The sequence below is a fragment of the Schistocerca nitens genome, chromosome 3 (assembly GCF_023898315.1).
Source record: "Schistocerca nitens isolate TAMUIC-IGC-003100 chromosome 3, iqSchNite1.1, whole genome shotgun sequence".
Classification (NCBI taxonomy): domain Eukaryota; kingdom Metazoa; phylum Arthropoda; class Insecta; order Orthoptera; family Acrididae; genus Schistocerca; species Schistocerca nitens.
This window is the reverse complement of record NC_064616.1, coordinates 330,410,395-330,437,567: the sequence shown is the minus strand read 5'-3', so window position 1 is coordinate 330,437,567 and position 27,173 is coordinate 330,410,395. Positions and strand designations below refer to the sequence as shown.

Genomic DNA, 27,173 nt, shown 5'->3' with positions numbered 1-27,173 from the left:
AAGTTGGACATTTCCCAAAATACAAAAATGCAGTTTGCTTTTATTACAAAATTTGTTAGTCATTGTAGAAAAAAGTGAAATCATACAAATTACTGAGTAAAACTGCATCGAAATATTAAGTAGACTGACTTCATTGGCTCACTTCTAAATGAACCAAATGGTTATCATCAATTTGTAAGCTACTGAGTAAGCATAGCTTAACAATAGAGATACTGCTTTCAAGAAATATTTTTACAGCCGACACCAGATTAGTGCTCAAAAGAATTAGTTGACACATGCATCAGGCTGGACTAGCAGAGAACATCTGCCATATACAAAGAAATGCTTTGCAATTGTTTACTAACTTATTCTCCACACAGGATGGAGAAACAGAAATCCTGGAAAATCTCAACTCACAGGCACCTAAACTACGGATATGTCATGAACAACTACTGCAATAATTCCCAGCACATGTATCTTGTGTGCGCAAACAGAATATCACTTATGCACATCAGCCCCAGCAGTGACTGAGTATATCCCGGGCAGTGTCCCAGCCGTCACCAGCCTCTCCATCGACAATCAGCACACCAAATCACCACACTACACACGAGGCCAGCAAAACTGACACCACCAAAAAGATTGGCAATGAACTCTTACACCATTCACATAGCCGATGTTACTCTCTGGTTTGAGCCTTCAGTGCACTGATCTCCGTGGCTACCATCAGCTATCTTGGACCAGTCCCCGAACAGCGCACAATTACAGACAGAAGTGCGAGGACTAATTTATCTGGAGTGTACGGGATTTTTCACCCTTTGTTGGACACATTCAAGGAATTGGACAGTTCCCAAAGCCATTCTCGATGATTCTTATAATATATAAAGGGATCATTCTGACTTGTCAGAGAATATCTTACAATTATAGCCCAATTGCTACTCTGACTAAAACTCGTAAACATACCGATTCATTTCTTCCTGCCTAGTGGCTAGAAGTGGCTAGATTTTGAAGTCAGAAGTGTTTTAGCTCTGGAATTTGCAAAGGCAGTTGTTTCTACCATCGTCAGATTCATAGAGATGCAGACATCAAACAGCTCATACGCTTATTTTAAGGGGGTTGCAGGCAGCAAAAAAAGATAAGCACATTCATTGCTCATACTGGCTACAATATCCACAGTAGAGCACTCCAAAAACTACTGAATAATCATTGGCTGTCAGAGAATACATGACATCGGGTGCATAGAATAAGCCTAAATCTGAATACCTTCATTCAAGACTCTGACTACAGTACAATTTACCTGCACTAGTAAGATTTCAGAAAGGTATGCTAGAAATCCAACTGCACAAGAATGCTAATGTTGGGATTGCATTAATTCGTCACTTTTTCTTTTCACTTGTGGCAGCATGATTCTCAAAACTATTGAGTTAACTGTGTAAAACCTTAGCATGAGATATACAAAACCATCTTTGTGGTGCACTGTGAGCAGTGGCATATTTAATGCCAGAATGTAAACATCTGTTTTTATCAACTCCTAAGAAATCATTTTCCTTATTAAAAAAAAAAAAAAAAAACTGGTTGCACTACATTTTCTCCAGTCCTCATCTAGTTCATTGACAATCTCCATGACAAACAGTATGTAGTTACTGGATCTGTCAACTTCAAGGGAAACACTTATTTTACATTTCCTGGATATAAATTTCTTGACTAATTGAATAAGTTCCTGATGACATCACAGAAATAACTCTGCAATTCAATGGAGAGAACAGCAATTTTGGTGGACTCAAGCAAATGATGAACACTGTATAAACATCTTTTCTGTTATGGTTCAACACCTACTGATATCCCTTTATTTATCGAGCACTAGCTCAGGTGAGTGACAATAAGTGAAGGAATAGGTTGTGACCCCCCAACAAACAAATTATCAGAAAGTATTTACAGAATCTACACAAAAGGTAAATTGAGATAGTCATATAATACGAACCAACACCACCTTAACGAAAGTAAGATCATCAGCTTACAGATGCTGAACAAATTTGAGTTTGGATACAACAATGAATAAAGAAACAAGCATGTAAGTTTGGTACCAAAGTATGAAATAAACATCGATTTAGACATTTAGTAATTAAGTGTAAATAAACAAGAACTCTCATTATGGAAAGGTAAAAATATGTTTGTTTGCACGGCCATCTTCCGCAGCAGCTGTTAAAATCTGTTACTATAGGTTATCCATCTTGAGCTGACTAAAATTGAATTAAAAAGAATTACAGCAGATGCATTTCGCTTTTATTTATAAAGCCTCTTCTGTGGTTATTTTGCAAAATGGATACATATGTTTGTACATTTATCGTTTTATGTTAAAAATAGCATTTTCTTTATAACATTGCTCTGTAAGTTACTTACGGTGTTTCTTTACATATTCTTCTCCTTCCCTCTTTGCTAGCAACCGTTGGCATTGAAAGGCTTCATTTCACACTTGCACTTGGTGTCACACACACACACACACACACACACACACACACACACACACACACACACACACACAGAGAGAGAGAGAGAGAGAGAGAGAGAGAGAGAGAGAGAGAGAGCGCAAGTGGAGGCGGGGCGGGGGGTGGGGGGGGTGGTGGTTGGCAACACTTACAACATAAACGAAAACAAACAAATAGACATAAACACTGTGGCAGTGCAGAATGAGAAACAGTTTAAGAAAGTGAAAGGCTAAGTAAGTACTGGAGCGCAGGAAATATTGCAGAACTGTAGAAACTGCCACATGTAAATGGGAAATGCTAGCAAGCAAGGAAGGAAGAGAATATGTAAAGGAACACCACACATAACTTGTATACCAACTTTGTACAGAAAATACTGTTTTTTTACAAATGTACAAATGTATGTATCCAATTTGCAGAATAACCACAGAAGATGCTTCATAAAATAAAAGCGAAATGTGTCTGGTGTAATTTTTTTTTCATTAAATTGCAGTCAGCTCAAGATGGATAACCTATAGTAACAGATAAAGATAAGAACATCGAGCATTATATTGATTTCTTCCTTTTAAATCAACAAATATTCACACTCTTCCCCAAGCTTATTTCTTGCAAAAAAATGTTATGTGCAGATATTTACCTGAATATGATGTCTCGACAGAAGTAACTACTGGATATCTGCAAGAAAAATGTAAACTATTAGCATCATTTCTTAATTCTGCACGGCGAATAAGATACATAGGTATTTGCTGTAACAGATGAGCCCTTTAATGATGAACATATTAAAGCAATGAGAATCTGAACATCGTTTCTCAAAATACATTTGTGTGTCAACTTTCAATATAAATTGTTCAAATTACATAAAGCTTTAGAGTGCTTGCTGCAAAAATTTGTATTGTTTTCACATCTGCTTGATTTTTTTAAAGTGTAAAAGAGTAGAGCAAATGAGTGATTCCAGTGTTACTACAAAAAAAAGGGGTGGGAAATGGAGAGTTCGCAAATCTGCTGCTGATAAATTTTTTAACAAAATAGTTGTCAGACAAACATATAAATGATGTTTCTCAGTGCAGTGTATTGGGTCCAATTCTGTTTTTAATAAATAACATATCAATGACTTTCCAGCAAGTGTGTTTCCCATTGGGCAGTATGTAATAACGTAATGTTGAACATTCACAGAAAAAACAGTAAGAACTTCAGCATAAAGAGTGAACAGAATTCAGTCATATAAAACATAGATGATAACTCTACAGATTGTGTAATGAACACAGTTTTTGAGGGTGAATGTTGATTGTCAATTAACACAGAATGAACACGCAAATATACTGGCACAAAGAATGTTATCAGCACATTATGCTCTTAGGGTTTTATCATCATTTGTATCAGTCAATGCCTTGTAGTGACATTATTTCTACAGTGAATTCTTAGCTATGGATTCTTTATTGGGAATCCAAGGCACATAACATCATCAGAATTTTTAAACTGCAGGAAAGAGTCTTAAGAATAATACCTACAAGTATTAGTCAGGGTCACTGTGAACAACTATTTAAAAAACTGAGTACCCTTACTGCACCAAGTAAGTACATCTCTATCAATCTGTTGTGCATGTCAGGAAAAACATTAATAAATATTTCACTAATAGCTCTTCCACTAATAGCTCTACACATAATCATGGAACAAGAGTCAATTTGGACTTATGTTTACCATGGAAGAATGAACAAAAACTCAAACCAGCATTTTCTATCAGGGAATGAAACTGAATAATAAACTGCCCAAGGAAATGAAACAAAAATATTAGTAAAACTGAACTGTAATTATCCAAATCCGTTGCATCGTGTACGTCATATAACGACATCATTATATTATGTTACACTGCAACTCCAACAGAATCAAAAGAGCAAACTTATACAATAATGCGACAGCAACTGAGACTTTGATGTCATACTGAGACCATCTGGTGTACGTAGCAAGCAATAATTCTATAATAAGTTAAATTATCTGCTTAAAAATTTGAAACATTTTACCAAACTATGTACTTTTCAAAGATAACCTGAAGATATAATAAAATAATCTTTGGTCTCCTAATACAAATAAAACTGATTTGTTAAAAAGGTAGCTAAAACACTCATAAGTAACTCGTGCTACACAATTGGATTACTTCTCAGAGTAGGCGGTGAATAATGAAAGGGGAATATTATGACAATATACCTAATAACGATACAGAATTGCAATGTAATGTTTTATGTGTTTAATGTGTCATGGTCAATAGTGCACGATAGTAATGTCTTGTTATTTTCCTGAGCTCAACACCTAACTCATCAGTGGCAATGCTGACTCAGTTTTCCAGACAGACTGAAGGGACAACATTGAGACATTTATTGCATCTACATGACTATTCTACAGTTCACACTGAAGTGCTTGGTATAGGACTCATCACACTGCATTCACATTTCTCTACTGTCCTGCTCTCAAACAGCACATGGGAAAAATAAACGAGTGTTCATGGCCCAGGTCTCACCAGCGGACGACCATAATGTGTGCATGCAAAACTGTATTTTATAATATAAGATACTTTGTGTGAGTTGTGTATAATAAAAAGAAAGCTGTACAAAAGGAAATGAGGCACTGCAGCTGTTAAGATGCTGATTTCATATTTGGGAGGAAGTTGTTTGCTCTCTCTGGCCATCCTGATTTAGGTTCTCTTAAATCATTCAAGGCAAATACTGGGTTGGTTCCTTCATGAAGGCCATGGCTGACCACTGTCCTGCCCTCATACAGTATATATTTGTCAGCAAGGATCCATCACAATTTCCAATGAATATCAACGTACAACTACGAAAATAGAAGAAAAAAATTACATATATTACTAGTAATTAAAGTTGTCAATGGTGCATACAGTTGTGCAATGTGTGGATGCAAATAGTTCTACCATTTAACCAGTTGTTACTTACACTGTATCTGAAAAAGTTTCTCCTTGACATCTCCTAGTCTGTGGATGAATTTTTCATTAAATACAAGTCACATTTGCAGAGTAGAAGACAAATATGTTGTTAAATTTACATTATGGTTAATGAGTAATATGTGCAGCGTAAGTAGCCAAAAACCACTTAATTCTGAGGTTCCATTTTATTTTGTTATTAAATTTAAGGCATTATGGTATTCAGTATTTTGTAGATGGCTATTACATAGCCATACACACAAACAAATGTACATGTAGCATGTAATGTGATCTGAGCCATGTAATTTTGACAAATTGTGCAAATGATTTATAGAACACAAAATTTACTAATTTTTTCCTTCCATTTTTCTAAAATACCCCAACATTGGAACCAATCAATTTTTTGAACTCCCTAAATACACTAACGGGACAAAAATTTCCCCTCTCTACTCAACACACATACAACTTGTTCTTTATCTTTATATTGTAGGGGATTAGTTTTTCTGCAGCAAATAGTCACTCTAATTGAATCTTATTTTATTTTAATTCTGAATATGAAGTACAGTGATACTAGGTACTTACAATTTATTTTAAAATATTTTCAGATAACAAAATAAAAATTGAATATTTTATTAATTTTTGTCCAAAAGAACTTAAATGTGCAAATACTTGAAAACTGTTTGTAATATCGTGAAGAAATCTTGGATTATTAAAAAAAATTACAGCAAAGTCAAAAAGTTTTCGCCACAAAATGACATTTCCTACAGGTAAACAAGAACAGATAGTATATTATCAGTATGTCACTATAGTCCAATTTAGGTCCACACTTTGATACTGATTATCTAAGGGTAAACATTACACTATGTTTAAGTAAATATGTTCTTACATGCGCCTACATATCATGATTACCTGTTGAATGAGCTTTGCAATCTCCTCAAACATAGGAAACTGTAACAACACATTCCTTCCAAACTAGTTTGTCATACTGTGCACATTTGTATGAACTGTACCCCTCTCTGTAAGATTTTTTACACCTGGGACAGGCGGCAGCAGCTTCCATAAAAAGCTTAACAACCAATAAAATTCAGTTTAAGAGAAGCCTAAAGGATTTATTGGTGGCCAACTCTTTCAACTCCATTGATGAATTTCTCAGTAGAACCAACTGATTTTTTTTTTGTGTGTGTGTGTGTGTGTGTGTGTGTGTGTGTGTGTGTGTGTGTGTGTGTGTGTAAGTACAATATAACTTCTGCACAATTTCAGTGCAGTAATGTGTTCATTGTAAATAAGTATTATAGTATTGTATTACATGCTTATTACCTTATTAATAAATAAATAAAAACTTTTTTATTTTAAATTCAGTGCATTAGTATTTGTAAAATGATTCTTTCATATAGTGTTCATTAAAAAATGACGATCATTCCACTTGGGACCTGTGGAATGGTACATTAACTTATTTGTTTAAGTTGTAAATATTTGTCATTTATTGTTGTTTTTTCTGACATGTTCCACATCCTGGAGGACCTCCTCACTACAGATCAATTGGAATGAAAGTAAATCTAATCTAATCTAATTCAATGTGAATGCCTAGAGCTGTGACACTGCTTTGTGTATAGTCTTCAGCATGTTCTACAAGCTTGAAACTGAATTCTCCACTTCTATTTTGGTGTTTGCTACTTTTCTGTAGATTATCCAAGCATTGATGCCTGGTCAATTTAGAATATTGTAAAAATATAAACAGGCCAACTTCTGCAATCAGCTTTACTTGAGCACTTGTGGGTTAGTTGGTCAACAACATGTACTCATACTTTCATTATCATATGTCACTACGTCAGGCTTTGACTTCGCCTCAGTTCCAATTTGAACATCTGGATGCAGGTAACAGAGAATACTTATGTTTCTTCCGGGCTTTCCTTGATACTGAGCACTCACTCTCTAATTTTGTTTGTTGTACCAAGAAAGCTTGTTCAGTTTGTTTTCAGATGTTGTGCTAGTGAAAATGAGGTGTAGAAGTTGTCATCCATGATGTTTCTTTCTTTATTTAGGTATGGACCCCCAAAATTCTTCCCTTAAAAAAAAAAAAATATCACTACCATGGTGAGTTTAATCTTTACCAAGATATCGGAAAGAATTTACCGTATATTTGGAATCTCTATTATCAGTCATCCAGTATTTCTGGCCATACTCGTCCTGTTTTGAACCCATGGAATGAGTGACACATCTGCACACTTGGAATGAAAGAACTGTTCATAGACACAAATATATTGGTGAGGAATGTACGTGGTTAGACAATTTGCTATGAATATCTCCCATACGTTTGACATGAGAGCAAACTTGTTATTTTTTTCGTCACTGACTGTGTCAACCTCAAATAAAACCTGAGGAGTCGCACAATTTCCCAGAATCAATTAAATGACATCACAGACTTGTAAAACTGTATTCCCCTTTTATTTGACCAAAGAAGGTGCACTTCTATTTCTATGGATGTAGTGGCACCCCTAACATGCAGAATAGCTATAAATATATCACGTTCTTCCAATGGTATTAACCATTCTTCACCTGCCAACATTTTATATGCCTCTGCTTCACTGCATTTTTGAATGTGTGAGAGAAAAGGTCCATCAATAAACAAATATCAAGCACTCAAGGAAAAAAATCACTTATGACATGCCTTTTCCTGCATGCACAAGGACAAGAATTCTCCTGAAGAACGTTTTGCTGTCCATGCCTTCCAGGAGTTCCAATAATAGTACTGACAGTAAAATTACTGAGAAAGCACGTTTTATCTGAATTACATTGCCATGAGAGAATCACGATAAATCCAAGCTAAGTAAGAGGCCAATGCCAAACAGTCATTTCTGGAAAACCAAATTAGGATTCCACCTGGACCTGGCGACTTATTTGTTTTCATCTCTCACTTGCTTCTCAATGCCAAGGATGCCAAGTTCTGTGTCCTCTACACAGGAGTCTGTGCGACAGTCAAATGACTATCATCATGCATGAATGAGTTTTCAAATACGAAATTTAAAACTTCAGTTTATCTTTTTCTACCTTCTATTGCCACACCACACTGATCAACGAGTGTCTCAATAGAAGCCCTTGGACCACTTAGTGATTTTACATAGGTCCAAAATTTTCTTAGGTTCTCGGCAAGTTTCTTTGCTAACGGACCAAAGTCAAAGTAATTGTATGCTTAGTGCATCGCCCTTTTTATAGACACACTAATTTCTACTAGCTTTTACCAGTCAACATTTCCGAGATCCTTAAGCAACAAAGTACAACAATCCCTGTTTCCACAGAATTTTTAGTGTTTTGTTATTAAACCACAGTAGCACTTTTCCATCCTGTAGCACTTAGCATGTCTATACCAGTGAGGAAATAAATTTCACAGTGGCAGATTATGTAAACTGGGCTTGACAACACAAATAAGCAGTTCACTTCCAGCGTGAATCTTTCACTCTGCAGCTGAGTGTGCACTGTTTTGGAACTCTCAGGAAGACAAACTATATGTGATCACGCACAAAGATTTAATATGGCAGGAAGTTTCCAATACTTCATTAATTTTACATCTCAGTACTTGAATAGTCTAATGCAAATAGGACAGCTTACATTTTACACTGACCAACACACTGTTGAGTGGAAAAACTTTTCTGGTGATTCCTGACAATTTTCAACTAAAACCTGTTTGTACAGGTGCAGTATGCTAGTTGTATGCTGTTTAGTTTATTCCTCAAACTATGTGTTCTAATCATAACCTTTCTTGAAACTTTTGTTTCCCCCCCCCCCCCCCCACACACACACACACACACACACACACGACATATCTTTACACAATGCTACCCACTTCACACATATTCCTCTGTTTCTTATGTCCAGTGTACATCTTGCAAAACAACTGAATAGCCTCATTTACTCCCCCGATTCCCATGCCACTACAGTTACCCCAATGGAAAACTCTGCAGCACCCATCACACCATATCCTGGATCTCTTAATTCTATGTCACAGCCTTTATGTGACTGTTTATGAACAAACTACTTTTACAAATTTCCTGAACCATACAAATTAAAGCTTACACTACCTTTGACATCCCTTGAAAGATTTTATTCATGATAGGGTCTACATGCAATTATAACTACCATACTTGCATTGTGGCACAGTGACAAAGTAGTCCATACACGCAAGAACTTGCGAGTTAAATAGTCTTGTTGTTGTACAGAAACAACCAGCTTCATGTATGTTATCAACTTTTTCATGCTTTAAAAATTCCAGAAGTAGATAAATTCAATCCTATTGCAGTCCCACAGTGCATATGAATGTGACAGCAGTATACTATTGGCTAAGGAAAACTTAATAATATTTTATAATATTTGGTAATTATTCTTGCTCACACATACCTTTGTGCTCTGCTATTTAGAAATCTATTTCAATATTACAAGTCAAAACTCCAACTCCTTTTAAAAACAGAATGTGTTCTTTAATTCTTCCACCACCTAACTGCAACCAAATTAATCTTATTTCTAAAGGATAGCTTCTTTACAGACTTCCAAAAAATCAAGTACATGAATTCAGTCCCTATGCAGTTTGAATACAGAGAGAGAGAGAGAGAGAGAGAGAGAGAGAGAGAGAGAGAGAGAGAGAGAGAGAGAGAGAGCAGGGGGGGGGGGGGGGATTTGTGAATTCAATATTTGAAGCAGACCAACAGGTTATCCCAGCATTCATTTATCTATGTAATGGAAGAAAATTTTAGGAACCACTGCCGTCACATTACAGAAATCAATGTCTGGGTCAAAGCTACTTTATTAGAATTGATTACTGGTTTCAGCTTTGCAGCCATAATCAGAGCTATAAGTTTTACTTTAACCATAAATATGCTCTTACTCTTCTGTGTACAGAATACGCACCTATGCGTTACTGCTGTAGTAACTAAAGATCTGATGACTGCAAAGTCAAACCGGCAATACATGTTAATATAGTTCAATGTGACTAGGGCGTTTATTTCTATCATATAATCCATTATAAAGGTCACATGTCTCCTCTGCAGATCCAAATACCGGCATTTTACAAATCATAGTCAGTATGAAATAAATATAAACTGAATTATGCTATGTTACCTCAAATTCACAGAAACAACGTCTATTGGATGTGTACCAGAGTGTTATTCTCTCTTTTACACATTTATGAATGTTAATTTCACTCTTAATAGCATCTTGTTTTGCATATATGTGTAAATTTCATTTCTTGATTTGGAAATTAATTCACGTGCTGTTCCCTGAAAGATAGGCAAACAAATTTTCCTTCTTGCTCTCCCCAACTTTTCTGTACAATTCTGAACGGCGTAATCTCCAAGTGAGATTCTATTATTCCTATCCTGAGAATAGATTAACATTGTATCTGGTACATGTATTCCTGTTAAGTGTTTCAAAAGAAAAATGCACTTAAGGAACTTATAAAATTATAATTACTATAACTTGAATAAATTAACTTCACGAACTCTGTGATTAACAGATTACAGTGGCAGCTAGCAGTGCTGCAGGAGTGCAGTAGCCAGCTGTGACTTACAAGGTTCAGAATGTAGCTAAAAAACAGGCAACAAAGCAAGCAAGTAGCAACTGGCCGGCCACTACCACCTGACTCACTGAAATTTCAATAATGAAGTTATTTTAATCGAAGTACAATATATGTGGATGAACTAACATTGTTCACCAACTAACTTGCTCACTGCACTGCTCTTTGCATAGGAATGACCACCACAAAACTGGATAAGCACACGAGTGACAACGGAGGACCTGTCCACCTTGGAGACACCAAGTACACAGCTGCTGAGCACACACTACAGTATGGTGTGAGTGACTGGGCTGCTTGGTATATCACATGGGCACAGCTCTTTGGATCTTCCCAGCCAGTTTTTCTAAACTCCAGAGATGGGAATTTTCTCTCCGACATATCCCCAAATCCCGCCACCCTCCCAAACTTAACATCTGTTGTTAACAGTTGTATATCTTCATTTATTTACTAAATAATTTATGGTATTATATTTTATTTTTTTGGTCTCATCTTACAGCTTTATCACTTTTTTGGATTTTCCAAGTCCCATTTACCACTTTGCCTCTGTTATTAGTTGAACTATTCATGTCACTTCTCATTCCTCTGTTCATCTTACTCATTGTTTACTTATCACTTGGTCCTCTACCATCGGTGGACTGAAGCTGGCATAGTACTTACCCAGGCTACAATCTTCAACATCTCTCTCTCTCTCTCTCTCTCTCTCTCTCTCTCTCTCTCTCTCTCTCTCTCTCTGACACCTCTCCACTCACTCTTATGTTCCCTTGTCCTCACAATAGGTCAACTCAAGGCTTGAGTGATGTGTTAGTTTGTGTTTTTTATATGAGTCTTTCAGCAGTACTTAGAATTTTGCCTCCTCAACACCATGTATTCTTATCATGATTGAAAAAATTAAATTGCGAGGGTTTTGGATACCTCTTCCTGTGAATAAATGTAACTTTTTTACAACAAATAAAAATTAAGATACTGTCAAAACTATATCATATGTACCATTATGATTAATCTAAAAGTCTCAACTGATTCCTGATGGTGTGAATAAACTTACTCTATCATGTGAGATGATTTTAGAGTGTTCAAGGCAACTGTCACAACAGAGATGACTAAGGCACACAAAAATCTTTACAAATTCAAGTGTAAAGTTGATAAAACTATTCCTGCACATATTGTCACACTTTTAATAATCACTTCAAGCTGTATTTACATTACCCAGCAGAGTTACTTGTAACTAATGTCATCTAATGGAGCAAAGAAATTATTCGTTTCCTAAAACTACAAGAATAACTAATTTGTACAGTAATTTTTGTGGAGGGACAAAAACATTAATATTAATGTCATTTTACTCCTATTTCCCTAAGATCTGGTAATTTGGGGAAATCACAAATTTCTCATTGCTGGTCAGTTTTACCACCTAAGATGTTTTACAATTGACAGAAAGAAAACGCTCACCATCAATATACAGTCCATTCAGATAATGTGATCTATGTGATTTCGTATGCAAAGAAAAGAAACTACACTTTATGGTAAATGAAATCACTGAAAATTACCTTGCCTCGTCCTCAACTTTGGGCACACTTCTCACAAACCAAAAAATGCGTAAACGAGGTTAATGGAAACTGACTTGATACTCGCTGGCTCCAGCTGCATAATTATAAAATACAGTCCCTTTTTCAGTAAATATAATTTTGAAGGCAATTTTCCCTTCAGAGAAGTAAACGTCTGGCATAGGAGTACCCCAATTACTCAAATGGAATCCTTACCATTGTATTGTATTAAACCGGGGATCTAGAAATGACAGAGGCTTCATCCCACTGCAGCACTCAGCAGTTCACAATCCCACAACAGGCCACAGCAGTCCACCTGCCCCACCGCCACCCCACACCGAACCCAGGGTTAGTGTGTGGTTCGGCCCCCCATGGAACCCCCGGAAACATCTGATAGCAGATAAGTGTAACCCCAGATGTTTGTGTGGTAGAGTAATTATAATGTACACATACGTGGAAACGGCGTTTGTGCAGGAATTGCCAACATAGTGTAGCAGAGGCGGAATAAGGGGAACCAGCCTGCATTCGCTGAGGTAGATGGAAAACCGCCTTAAAAACCGTCCACAGGCTGGCCAGCATGCCAGACCTCGACACTAATCCACTGGGCGGATCACGTCGGGGACTGCCACACCTTCCTGCTCAGGAAGCAGCGTGTTAGACCATGCAGCCAGTTTGGGGGGCATCCTTACCATTACTTTAACCTACAAGGCTAGTACAAAATAAAAGTAGGATATTCTCAGTAGAATATGAATTTAATAAGAACCTGAAGGTGGAAGACATGAATGATACTGAACTCTATGGTGAGCAAAATATTCCCTCTGGATAAGTCATTTCCGCAAGAAATTTTATTCAAGGTGTGTTGCCAAGCAAGATATGTCATCTGAAGATGTGAAGGTGACCTCTAAAATCCCACTTGAGAGCAATAAAGTTTCTTCAAAGGAAGTCTGAAAGAGGATCTCTGCTCACTTCTGATCTCATACAATTTGCGTAACACAGCCAATGACTACACTAGAATAATCACAAACAGTGTTTCTATATAGATTATACTGTCACCAACATACAGGCAGATAACTATAAAGTAACAGAATCTGAAAACTATCTGTCTGATCACAAAGGACAAGTAACCCAAGCAGAACAAAGTCTGAAGCCCAGGAAGCTCTATATTAAATACCAAGAAATGCATCACAGAAACAAGGATTACTTCAAGGCTACGATGTTACTTTTTAAATGAATGTCTACACAGACATGGCATTGGTTTATACATTGGTATGGTTTAGTTGTGCTTCTTTGTTTTTATTTATCTCATTTAATGGATCCAAGTATCTCATTACTCTGTAAACACATTCTCTGTCTTCCCTTCTGGCAGCGCCACCTACTAAGGTGTCGGTCACTAGTAGTAGGAGCCATAAATATGTGCCATAAGGACACTTTATACACCTGGCCTGTGTTACAAACCTGTCCTTCGTTGTCTTAGGAGTGAATACGCATAAACACAGGTAACCTGTGACTCTCATGATTTTATTCTTTATATTACGCACATCCTCTGTGAACCAAGGTCTATAAGCTCTCTATATTTGTTCCTTTATCTCTAACTTTATTTACATGGTTTCTTATGTTTGTTCCATTTACTGCTCTTCACCTTGAAACATTTTCTTATTTCTGTAGGTGCATGTGTCCGGTACATTTTATTGGACAACATGCCATTTTCGGTGATTGCGGGACTTACTGTACTCTTGCTAGTAGTTCCCAAGTGATTGTACCTGGTGGATGTGTCCTGTAAATTTTATTACATGACTTGCCATTTTTGGTGATTGCAGGACTTTCTGAACACTTGGCAGTGGTCCACAAGTGTTTTTAGCCCGTGACTTTGTCTTTGGTTACGCTCTTTCCACAACTTAGGCCATGGTTTCACAATTTCTTTATTGAACTGGCAATGTAGCTTTATATGTGATTCCTCGCTCAACACTGTACTGAGGGAACTTACTTTTTCCCCCACATGTCTGATGATGCTCGTGTGAGAGTGAAACACGTCACAAATTTGTTGTTGTGGTCTTCAGTCCTGAGACTGGCTTGATGCAGCTCTCCATGCTACCCTATATAATTAAATAAATAAAAGCCATTTTGCAACCAAACCTGCCTATTCTTTCTTGAGTAACACCAGTACAGAACAATTCCAGTTAACCAAACGGGGGGGGGGGGGGGGGTTTGGATAACAGAGTGTGTGTGTGTGTGTATATATATATCATAAACATCGACAACAAGGCTAAAATAATGGGACTAATGTGACTGCTCACATAATCACAAACACGAAAGGTAACACACAAAAATAACAGCCCCAAGGAAATCTGATAGGAAAATTCACTACAGAGAAACCCAGTAACTGTAGCCCTTGTTGCTGTGATGCATTTCTTGGTATTTAATCTAGAGCTTCCTGGGCTTCAAACTTTGTTCTGCTGAGGTTACTTGTCCTTTGTGATCAGACAGATAGTTTTCATATTCTGTTACTTTACAGTCATTTGCCTGTGTGTTGGTGACAATATAATCTATATAGAAAAACTGTTTGTAATTATTCTAGTGCACTCATTGGCTGTGTTATGCAAATCGTATGAGATCAGAAGTGAGCAGAGATCCTCTTTCAGTTTCACTACATTACTGTAATAATTGTTATTGTCATCACATGGTAAAATTTTCTAGTTTCCTTTGCAACTGCTAGCCTTACTTAACACACAAAATAATTTTCATAAATATGATGTGGATCTACTGTCAGGTGAATATATAAATTGATTATTATATATTTTGTATTTTAATGACTTGCACAAAAATTTAACAAAGTATAAGTCAACTCCAACAACAAATGCTATGAATGCTTTCATACAGAAAAGACGTACATTATGAAATTGTATACACCTTGGAGCCAACAAGTGAAGAAGAAATAATGAGAATCATAAATAAGTTGAAAAACACCAAGACCAGAACATCTATGGTATGTCGAATAAGATTATTAAATTCTCATGCAAATTCATTATTAAATCCTTGACCAACATGATTAATGACACCATCACAGGAGGACTGTATCCAGATGGTTAAAAAAAAAAAAATCACTATAGCGATGTACTACTGCGCAAAAACTGCAACGCCAGTGTTAGACCAGTAATATCTAAAATCTTTGAATGTATTCTGTATGAAAGATCAATAAGCTTCTTCACATCACAGCCAGAAGCCAATGCAGATTCTAAAAAAATAAATCCACTACCTCAGCAACACGAGAACTTTGAGACTATGTGCTGCAAACATTTTACAGGAAGGAATCAAAATTTAGTGTGTAGGACATTGTCAACTGAAAGGCATGACAATTAACTTAGAGAGATCCCCTTCAGTTGTAATATTTATTTATTTTAACCACCACTGGTTTCGGGATTTTAAACTCATGTTCAGGTGAATGAAATTTCTGTATTTGGTAACACATAACATGTGGTCAGGCCAATCAGTGCAAGAACTCCAAATCACTGCTGCATGTTGACAAACTCTGTCACTGGGTGGCCTGCTGCAAGCACTGACTGGCCTGACCGCATTTTGTGTGTTACTAAATATAAACATTTCATATGCCTGAAGATGAGACTTTAATATCCCAAAACTGGTTGTGGTTTGAATAAATAATTAGTACAACTGAAGCAGATCTCTCTAAATTAATTATCAGGAAGGAATCAATGTTTAGAGTGTGCTGCGACCTATCAAAAACATTCAGTCTAGTTAATCACAACATTCTTCTTGAAAAACCATAATTCCATGGAGTGAGAGACCCTGCATTCAATCCTATGAAAGCCTGCTTAATGAACAGATACTAATAGAAGAACAAAGTCAAAACGGTAACCAAGCATTCAGCATCAATAATTGACCATATACTCACTGACTTGGAGAAAGAAAGTGGTAATGATGTAGTAGATAACCTTGGCCTTGCAGATCACTAAAGTCAGTTCTTAAAATTAAACATAGCTGTAGAAAACAAAACAAATATTCACATGTAGAAGGGTTTTCTCTAAGCCAGAAAGGGTTGAATTTGCCACACCATTGAACAATGAATCGCTGGAACAAGTGTACAAGTAGACTAGTACGAATGGAAAATTTTCACAGTTTCTATCAATATTTAAATTCAAATTTGAAGAAGTGTTCCCAAAAGTATCAAGAGACATTAAAGAACAAATCAAAATCAATAGTGACCAATGGGATAAGGAAATACTACATAACCCTCAAGCACCTCAAAAAACAATCAAAATGACACTGCCTTTCAAAAATACTACCTAACATACAAAAACACACATAGAAAAGTTTTACTCACATAGAAAAATTTTACTAACAGCCAAAAGGTCTCAAAATGATAAATTTATAAAAAGGCAGGAAACAAAATAAAAGCAGCCTGGAATGTCACCAAGAGGAGACAAATAGAAAAAAGACAAAACAGAAAAACTCATAATTTAGCAAAATGCTACCACAATACATGATACCAGAAAAGTAGCAAACTTCGCAAGTCAACACTTTGGCAACATAGCTACTAAGTTAAACACAAATTTGGTAAAATACAACCTGCACAAACACTGAAATACGTTTCAAACACAATGAAGCTGCGAACTGCCACTGCAGAATAACTAGGCAATGTTGTTGGTAGCCAAAAAAATAAAACAGCAGCAGGCATAGATCAAGTGCCTATGTACTCTCTGAAGGATTGTATGGGCAATATCAAAGACCCTTTAGTGCACATCATAAATTAATCATTCACCACAGGTTGCTTTCCAAAGACACTGAAGTATGCAAACATCTACATACATAATCTTTGTGGTCCTTATGAGAAATGTATGTTGGCAGCAGTAGGATCGTTCTGCAGTCAGGTTCCAATGCTGGCAATCTAAATTTTCTCAACAGCGTCCCTTGAAAAAAATTTCACCTTCCCTCCACGGATTTCCAATTGAATTCACAACGCATCTCCATAACACTTGTGTGTTACCGACCAGTAACAAATCTAGCAGTCTGCCTCTGAATTGCTGCAATGTCTTCCTTTAATCTGACCTGGTGGGGATACCAAACACTCGAGCAGTACTCAAGAACAGATCACACTAGCTTCCTATATGAGGTCTCCTTTACAGATGAGCCACACTTTCCTAAAATTCTCCCAACAAACCAAAGTCGATCATTCACCTTCCCTACCACAATCTTCACATACTCATTCCATTTCATATCACTTTGCAACATTATGCCCGGATATTTAAATGATGGTACTGTCCAACAGGATACTATTAATGCTGTATTTGAACATCAGCAGATTGTTTTTCCTACTCACCTGTATTAACTTACATTTTTCTACATTTAGACCTGCCATTCATCACACCAACTATAAATTTTGTTTGAGTCATCTTGCATCATCCAACTGCCAGTCATCTTCGACACTTTCCTGTACAACACAGCATCAGCTGCTAACAACTGCAGATTGCTGCTCACCCTGTCCACCACATCATTTATTTATATGGAAAATAATAGTGGTCTTATCACACTTCCCTGTAACGTTCCTGACAATTAGCTCGCTCTGATGAACACTTGCTGTCTACGACAACATACTGGGTTCTATTATTTAGAAAGTCTTTGAGCTACTCACATTCTGGGAATATATTCTGTATGCTCGTACCTTCATTAGCAGTTTGCAGTGGGGTATCATGTCGAATGCTTTTCAGAAATCTAGAAGTATGGAACCTGCTTGTTGCCCTTCATTCATAGTTCAGGGTATATCATGTGAGCAAAGGGCAAACTGAGTTTCACAGGAGTGGTGCTTTCTAAAACTATGCTGATTCACGTACATAAGCTTTCCAGTCTCTAGGAAATGTATTATATTTGACCTCAGAATATGTTCTAGAATTCTGTAGTAAACCTATGTTAAGTACACTGGGCTGTAATTTTGCAGGTCCGTTCTTTTCCCCTTCTTATATACAAGAGTCACCTGTGACTTTTTCCAGTCACTTAGAACTTTGTGCTGCACGAGAGATTCATGACAAATGCAAACTAAGAACAGGGCCAATGCCATAGAGTCCTCTTTGCGAAACCGAGTCTAAATTCCATCTAGACATGATGTATTATTTGTTTTCAACTGTTTCAGTTGTTTCTCTCCACCAGAGATGCTTATTATTATGTCATCCATACGGGACTGTGTGTGATGATCAAACGATGGTGTATATTACGATTCTCCCGTGTGAGCAATTTGTTACAGGCAGAATTCAAAAGTTCGACTTTCGTTTACCTATCACCAATTGCCACATCAGACTGGTCAATGAGTGAGTGGATCCAAGTGTTAGACCTGCTTAGAGATTTTACATAGAACCAGATTCTCTCAAGTCCTTGGCAGACCTTTTGCTAAGTATGATTGTAGTAGTAGTTGCATGCTTAACACATTGATCTTTTCACAGACACACAAATCTCTACTAACTCTTGCCTATCATCATTAACCTGTTCTCTTTTGAACTGAGAGTGCAACTGCCTTTGCTTCCTCAGTGTTTTCTGAATTTCGTTGCAAAAACCACAGTGGGTCTTCTCTATCCTTAATCCACTTATTAGCAGCATACTTGCCAAGAGCACAATTTACAATCTGTTTAAACTTTGCCCATATTCCCTCTATGTCCATCATACTGGAATTAAATGACTGCAATATACTGTCTAAGTGAGATGCTAACAACTGCTTATGTGCTCTTTCTAGCAGAAACTCTCTCCTAGCCTTCTTGACTGATTTATTAACTTTCGCAAAAATAGTCTCTATGATGACATCACAATCACTAATCCCCGACTACAGCGTCATCAACGAGGTCCAACCTGTTTGTAGCTACAAGGCCTAAGATATTTCCATTGTGTGTGGGCTGCTTAACTAGCTGCTCACGACAATTTTCAGAAAACTGTGTTCACACGTACTTCGCAAGACTGTCTGCCTTCACCCACCCTGCAAAGAATCCATAGATGTGCCAGTCTATACTCTGTAGGTTCAAGTTGCCTCCAACTAGTACTGCATGATCTGGTTATCTACAACCATACACTTTCTATGACTTACTCTAGAAATGTTACAGCGGTATCAAGTGGCCAGTAAAAACATCCAACAATTAACTTGGCTTACCTAGACTTGTCATATGTGACCAAATGACTTCACTGTCACACTCAATAGAAAGAATATTTTTGTCAACTGCAATGAATACTCTCCCTCCTATGACATTTAATTTGTCTTTCTGATAAACATTCCATGACACGCTAAATATCTGAGAGCTTTCTACTTCAGGTTTTAGCCAGCTCTCAGTCTCAAGAATAATATGAGTGCAAGAACTGTCATGGAGGGCAGTAAATTCGGCAACTTTGTAATGAACACTTCGACAATTTGCTGATAAAATTTTGACAGTCAAAATGTCTTTACTCTTAACACAGTCTATGTCCCTAACTGTGAATCTACTAATGTGTCTTCATTAAAGTATCTCAAACTACCGTCTAGCCTAAAAAAAAAAACCATGTACACTTCACAAGTACTCTGCTACCCAAGTAGGTACTTCCCTAGTGTAGTGGGTCCCTGATTTATCAAGAGGAGTCCTACAAATCCTGACCTAATAATGCAGGTCTAGAAATCTGCAGCCAAGACCACTGCAGAGACAACAAACCCCTTGGTTGAGACTCTCCACATGGCTCCAAATAAGAGAACCCTGATCAGCTCTGGGAACAATGCTGCAAATCGCAAGCTGCCTCTGCGTAAGAAAGGTGACTGTGAAAAAGTAAAAAATTATAGGCTCATCTCTTTACTGTCATAATCTTCATAAGTAATAGAGACAATAATGAAAATTAGACTGATGGGGTACCTAACAAAATATCTTCCTTGATTTTAGCAAAGTCTCTGATACAATAGCCCATACAATTCTGTTAAATAAACTGGACACTTTAGGTATAAGAGGGGTATCGAGTACATGGTTTCATTCATACCTGAAAAACAGAGTGCCATGAGTAGAGAGCTCTGAAACAAACTCCAAACCATACCATAAAACACCTTTCTAAGCCAGAATATATTAATATTGGAATCCCCCAAGGAAGTGTGCTTGGCCCAATATTCTTCCTGATAATTATCAACCAGTGAAACAAAACTGTTTGCTGATGACAGTAACATTTTAATCGGTGATGCATCACCAAGTGTACTAAATGACAAAGCTGAAGAAACACTCATGCACGTATGCAGGTGTGTATACGACAGTAACTGAACCTTAAATGTAAAAGTTTCCACTACTACTACTACTACTACTACTACTACTACTACGTGATTAGGCCCAGTGGACCGCACGCATCTACAAGTTTCATCCTCCACTGTATTCTGTCCATTGCTGCTATCCACCATCCGTTCACATCTATTGACACTTGGTTTAAATCTTCATGGAGTCCACCCCTCCAACACTTCTTGGGTCTCCCTGGCGGTCTCTTTCCTGTAGGTGTGAAATCCAGGAGCTTCCAAGGCCATCTGTGATCCTCCATCCGGGCCACATGGCCGGCCCACTGCATTCGTTTCGCTTTGACAGTTCCTGCTATGTTGAGCTGCTGGTATAGTTCCTCAAGCTCTTGGTTGTATCTGATCCTCCATTCCCCTGTATCTGCATCCAGAACCAGACCGAAGATCTTCCAAAGCACTTTTCTCTCAAAAACAAGGAGCTTATGGACGTCCTGCTTCCAGATACTCCGTGTATGTAGAACAACAAGCTGGATCAGGGTTTTGTACAGTAGAATTTTGAACTGTCTGGAGAAAAATTTGGACCGAAGCAGTTGTGCTAGGCTGCGGTAAGATCGGTTTCCTGCTTGTATTCTAGCATTGATTTCTGCTTCACATGACGGGTTCTCAGTGAAAAGTGCCCCTAGGTATTTGAATTCTTGCACTCTCTTGTAGGAATGGTCCCCAACCTGCAATGATTGTAGATGGTCAGCAGTCTGACAATGACCACATGTCATAACGAGGTAATCTTTCTTGGCTTCGTTTATGTTTAGCCCAAATTTGCTGGCAGCCTCCTTTAGTGCTTTGGTCATTTGCTCCAACTCCTCTTCCGACCTAGAGAATAAACAGATGTTGTCTGCATAGGCTAAGTATGCCAGTTTCTTTCCTTCAATTTCAATCCCTTCATTCTCTTGGAAGGTCTCGCGTACAATCTTCTCGAGGGCAAATTTGAACAGGATAGGGAACAACCCATCTCCACAGAAGCATAAAACCCAAAAATAACACACCAAAAGTGAAAGTTATGTTCATAGAATGTGTAGCACAAATAAAATTTCTAGTGATGCATGATGATGCACAACTAACTGGCTAAGGATATTGCTACACTCAGGAAGCAGCTTCAGCATACTTTGCACTTAGAATAACAAATTCAGTGTACAGTAGCTCGTGCACCAGAACAACATATTTTGTATATGTTCATTCTGTAATTAGTAACTGGATAATGTTCTGGGGAACAATGAGCAAAATATACAAACTATATTTGTGCTCCACAAAAAGGTCATATGAGTGACAACAAAAAGTCACAAGAGAACTCTCTCCACTGAGTTGTTTAAAGCTATGGGAATCTTTACTGTTCCATATGAATACATTTTACAAACAGCAATCCATATAACGAAAGACATTGATAAGTACCTAATGAACACTTCTCTACATGACCATGGAATGAGATCCAGCCATCACTTACATCTCAGTAGAGAAAAACAAAACAAAAACCCAAAATAGTGTGCTATATAATGGAATTAAACTACATAGTAAACTTCTAGAAGAGATGAAAGACAAAAGTGAAATACATGCCTCCAGGAACACCCTAAAAATTGTGTCAGAAAAGTGTTGTTCTACTGTAAGGATTGCCTAAAATAATGTGTAAATTTTTGTTAAAAATTATGCTAATGATTAATTACAGCAATTGAGAGGTATTTTACAATATGATAAATAGAATAGTGAAATAATATGTATAAAAAGTTAATGTAGTAAAGTAAACAATGTACATATTGATTTGTGTGTGGAATTGTTTACATTTATGTATCTTATTGTTTATATTTGTGTGTTGACAACATCCATACAGTTTATATTGTCTACAGATGAATAAATAAATAAACAGATGAGCAGAGAAATAAATACTATTCAGACATGGGGATGATTCAAACTGGCATGCCACAGGGAAGTGTCCTAAGGCCACTGCTTTTCTTGGTATATAGGTACAATCACCTAAAACTTGCACCACAAATATTGCAAAATAGAAAGTGCTATTGATGTGCAGTTTTCACAGAATGGACTGGTAGTCAGAGGCTCATATTGTTGCCAGTCAACAGATTGTAATAATAATGGGCGGGGCAAATAAAGGTGTCCCGGATGAGTGGATACGATTTATCATGAATGTATGCAGCATATAACCACACCCCAACAGGAATGAGCAACTGCCAATACAGTCAGGTGAACCTTGGAGCACATTTACACAATCTTCATGCCTGGCAGTTGTTAGGAGAGGTCAGTCTGGTCACAGCCCTAGCTGGCAACCCAGGTCAACTTGTCTGTCAGAGCGCAATTACTTTGAGGCAAGAGCCCTCAAGTGTATTGCAACGACCCTCATAGTCTTCAAAGAACTGCAGCAGAACATTTCAGATGACATTGCATCAATTCCAGCAGTCAAGCTTCGATCTACCTTCTTCAGCAAACTTGCTGACAAGGGTCCAAATAAATGAGCCAAGAAATGAATGGTGGTCATTTTTCAAGATCTGTTATAGTTAGGTTAGTACTGTATTTCCTTTCCACTGCTGTTTTTCCTTGTACCCTGGAACTCTATTCTCCAAACCACTTTCATTTGCCCCACTCTTTACTTATAAAGTGTAATATTTTTTGTCCAAACATACACTTTCTTACCTGGAACACCGTCTATTGACATCCATGAACTAAATGCAGGGAAAATCAGAATTTCAATTACGTTATTTGCACTATTCTAATGTGAGTCGTTCATGAGATGTCTTATTTTGAAAAGTTCCCACACCAACACTTGTAAAATACCTGTGTTGGCATACACTGAAGAACAACACAAATGCATATACTAGTTATGTGGGTTCTGACCAGTAACAAGGCACTGACCACCACAGGTTGTGTTCAAAATGACCATCGGCAGCGGCAATACATGCTTCCGGTCTGGTATCTAATGACTGCTGGGTCATTCCATGTCAAGTCACCCAGGCCTTGACACCAACCATGTCAGATTTTGATGAAACTTGGTACAATTACTTCTTTTATCATCGTGAAAGCACTTGTAAAATTTTTTTGCTCTATCTCTTATAGTTTTTTTTATATAAATTTTTAAAGTTTTTAGATTTGGCATTGTTTCAGCAGTCGGAAATTTTAACTTAACGTGTCCTCACAACTAAAAATATTTGTATATTAAAGAATACTCAAGATATCAGTATGACATTTTGGAATAAGTTTGAGTATTATATCTAAATGTTAAAAAAAATTACCATAAAGATATATTAAAATCTTCCAAATGAAAAAAAATTTACAAGTTTTTTTTTTATTTTTTTTTTTTTAGCTAACAGATGTTTAGTTTTACAAAAACTGCAATATCTAGAGTCTCAGACCTAATAGAAAGCTCAAATTTGTTTTAAAATACTCTTAATTGTATAGGCTATTAGATAAAAGAAAAATTATGTTGGCTTTTTAACCTGTTTAATAGTTATCTAATTTTTAAAATAATATTAATTATATTTTAAAAACAAAAAATACCAAGTGACTTAGACACCGAAAATAAGTTTTTGTCTTCTTGGAGTAGCAATGTACACTTGGATTTTGTTTTGTTACTCCTGTGTTTTGAAGTAAAAAATTATTACAGTGTTAAACAGTGCTTGGATAGTATTTTATTAAGTTTATTCGAACTCTCAGTAAGTACTGTTACTTAGTTTACAGAGATTCTTTTCCAATATCCTATAAAAGTAACCAGAACAGTAATCAGACAAAAAGTGAAATCAGTATGTCAGATATTCAAACCTGTAGTGTAGGGTTATTTAAAAAATCTGACTGTTTCCAAACAACCTACACACCTTCAAAAAAGTTACAACTGGTATCAGAATTGAGTGAGGAAGAAAAAGATTTGATCCACTTACGATCTGGAATTAATCTGTGTGAATTTAAGAATATATGTTCACACCACAGCTACTACTTTTTAAATGGTTTTGAAAAGTATCAAACAACATGTGTAGACCCACTAAAAAAACACAAAAAGCCCATCAAAAAATCGTTGAGAAGTGTAGGCTTGGATCTTTCTAAACAATTACTGACAAAAAATATTAGCATGAAACCCGGACAAAAGCTTTGCTCAATATGCCGTAACTTTTGTGAGGAAAAATTAAGAGTTGAAGTTGGTTGGTTTGGGGGATCAAAGGGACCAGACTGCTACGGTCATCGGTCCCTTTTTCCAAATACAAAGAACACCCACAGAGAATAAAAACGAGGAACAGAATAGAACACAGACGATACAGAACAACAGAAACTGAGAAAGACAAGACAAAACGAACTAAAACCACACAGAGTGTGACGGTGGTTGGCCGACCATAGAAATAAAAAAAGGAAAAGCCAACCACTTAGAAACACGTTAAAAAACCAGTTTAAAAGCATAGGCCAAAGGCCAGAATCAACAAAACAATAACATAAAACAGAAACACTCAGATTAAATGATAAAAGCCCCCTGCCCGAATAAAACGTAAAACTAAGTCAGCCATAGCCGAGTCATCTGTTAAAAGGGCAGGGAGCGTGTCAGGCAGTGCGAACGACTGCCTGAGCACAGCTAAAAGTGGACAGTCCAATAAAATGTGGACCGCCGTCAAAATGGAGCCGCAGCGACATAAAGGTGGGTCCTCCCGTCGCAGTAAATAACTGTGTGTCAGCCGGGAGTGGCCAATGTGGAGCCGACAAAGGACGACGGAGTCCCTGCGGTTGGCTCGCATGGATGACCGCCACACAGTCGTCGTCTCCTTAATGGCACGGAGTTTATTGTGCGTGATCCGATCGTGCCATTCAGCGCCCCAAATCGCAAAAACTTTTCGGCAGAGGACTGCCCGCAAATCAGTCTCTGGGAGGCCAACATCCAGAGACGGTTGTCTCGTGGCCTCCTTCGCCAGGCGGTCAGCATGTTCATTGCCCGGGATACCGACATGACCGGGGGTCCATACAAAGACCACAGAGCGGCCGCAACGTGCAAGAGTATGCAGGGACTCATGGATAGCCATCACCAGACGAGAACGAGGAAAACACTGGTCGAGAGCTCGTAAACCGCTCAGGGAATCGCTACAGATAACGAAGGACTCACCTGAGCAGGAGCGGATATACTCTAGGGCACGAAAGATGGCGACCAGCTCAGCAGTGTAAACGCTGCAGCCATCCGGCAAGGAACGTTGTTCGGAATGGTCCCCTAGAGTTAGCGCATACCCGACACGACCAGCAACCATCGAACCGTCGGTGTAAACAATTCCAGAGCCCTGATACGTGGCCAGGATGGAAAAAAAGCGGCGGCGGAAGGCCTCTGGAGGGACCGAGTCCTTCGAGCCCTGTGCCAAGTCGAGCCGAAGGCAAGGGCGAGGAACACACCACGGGGGTGTACGCAGAGGCGCCCGGAAAGGAGGGGGAACAGGGAAAAACCCAAGTCCGCAGAGAAGCTCTTGGACGCGGACCGCTATTGGACAACCAGAGCGGGGCCGACGTTCTGGCAGACGGACGACCGATCGCGGGAACAGGAGACGATAGTTAGGATGCCCGGGCGAGCTTAGAACATGGGCAGTATAAGCGGCCAGCAAACGTTGGCGTCGGAACCGCAGTGGAGGTACACCTGCCTCCACTAGTACGCTGTCCACAGGGCTGGTGCGGAAAGCACCAGTGGCAAGGCGTATCCCACTGTGGAGAATTGGGTCCAGCACCCGTAACGCAGATGGGGATGCTGAGCCATAAGCCAGGCTCCCATAATCCAGGCGGGACTGGATGAACGCCTGGTAGAGCCATAACAGGGTAGAGCGGTCGGCGCCCCAGCGGGTGTGGCTCAAACATCGCAGAGCATTGAGATGCCGCCATCACGCCTGTTTGAGCTGCCGGATATGAGGCAGCCAAGTCAACCGGGCATCGAAAACCACCCCCAAAAACCTGTGGGTCTCCACCACAGCAAGCAGTTCGTCGGCAAGATAAAGCCGCGGCTCAGGATGGACTGTTCGGCGCCGGCAGAAATGCATAACGCGGGTCTTGGCTGCCGAAAACTGAAACCCATGCACTACAGCCCAAGACTGCGCCTTACGGATAGCGCCCTGTACCTGACGTTCAACAGCTGCAATGCCAGTAGAGCCGTAGTAAAGGCAAAAGTCGTCAGCATACAGGGAAGCGGAGACAGAAGTTCCCACGGCAGCAGCAAGCCCGTTAATGGCTATTAAAAACAGACAGACACTTAAAACAGAACCCTGTGGCAGACCGTTCTCCTGGACATGGGAGGAACTATACGAGGCCGCGACTTGCACGCGGAAGGTACGACACGACAGAAAATTGCGGATAAAAATCGGCAGAGGACCACGAAGACCCCATCCATGAAGCGTTGAGAGGATGTGATGACGCCATGTCGTATCGTACGCCTTCCGCATGTCGAAAAAGACAGCGA

The 27,173-nt window shown here is 38.3% G+C and overlaps 1 protein-coding gene across 1 annotated transcript in view; it reads right to left on the bottom strand.

Moving 5' to 3' along the window:
• Positions 1-27,173, bottom strand: part of LOC126249214 (uncharacterized) — a 255,126-nt gene that overhangs the window by 188,230 nt on the left and 39,723 nt on the right. Inside the window, exon 2 of the mRNA XM_049950868.1 lies at positions 3,097-3,134. Coding sequence (XP_049806825.1) covers positions 3,097-3,134 — 38 coding nt within the window. The remainder of the gene's footprint in view (positions 1-3,096; positions 3,135-27,173) is intronic.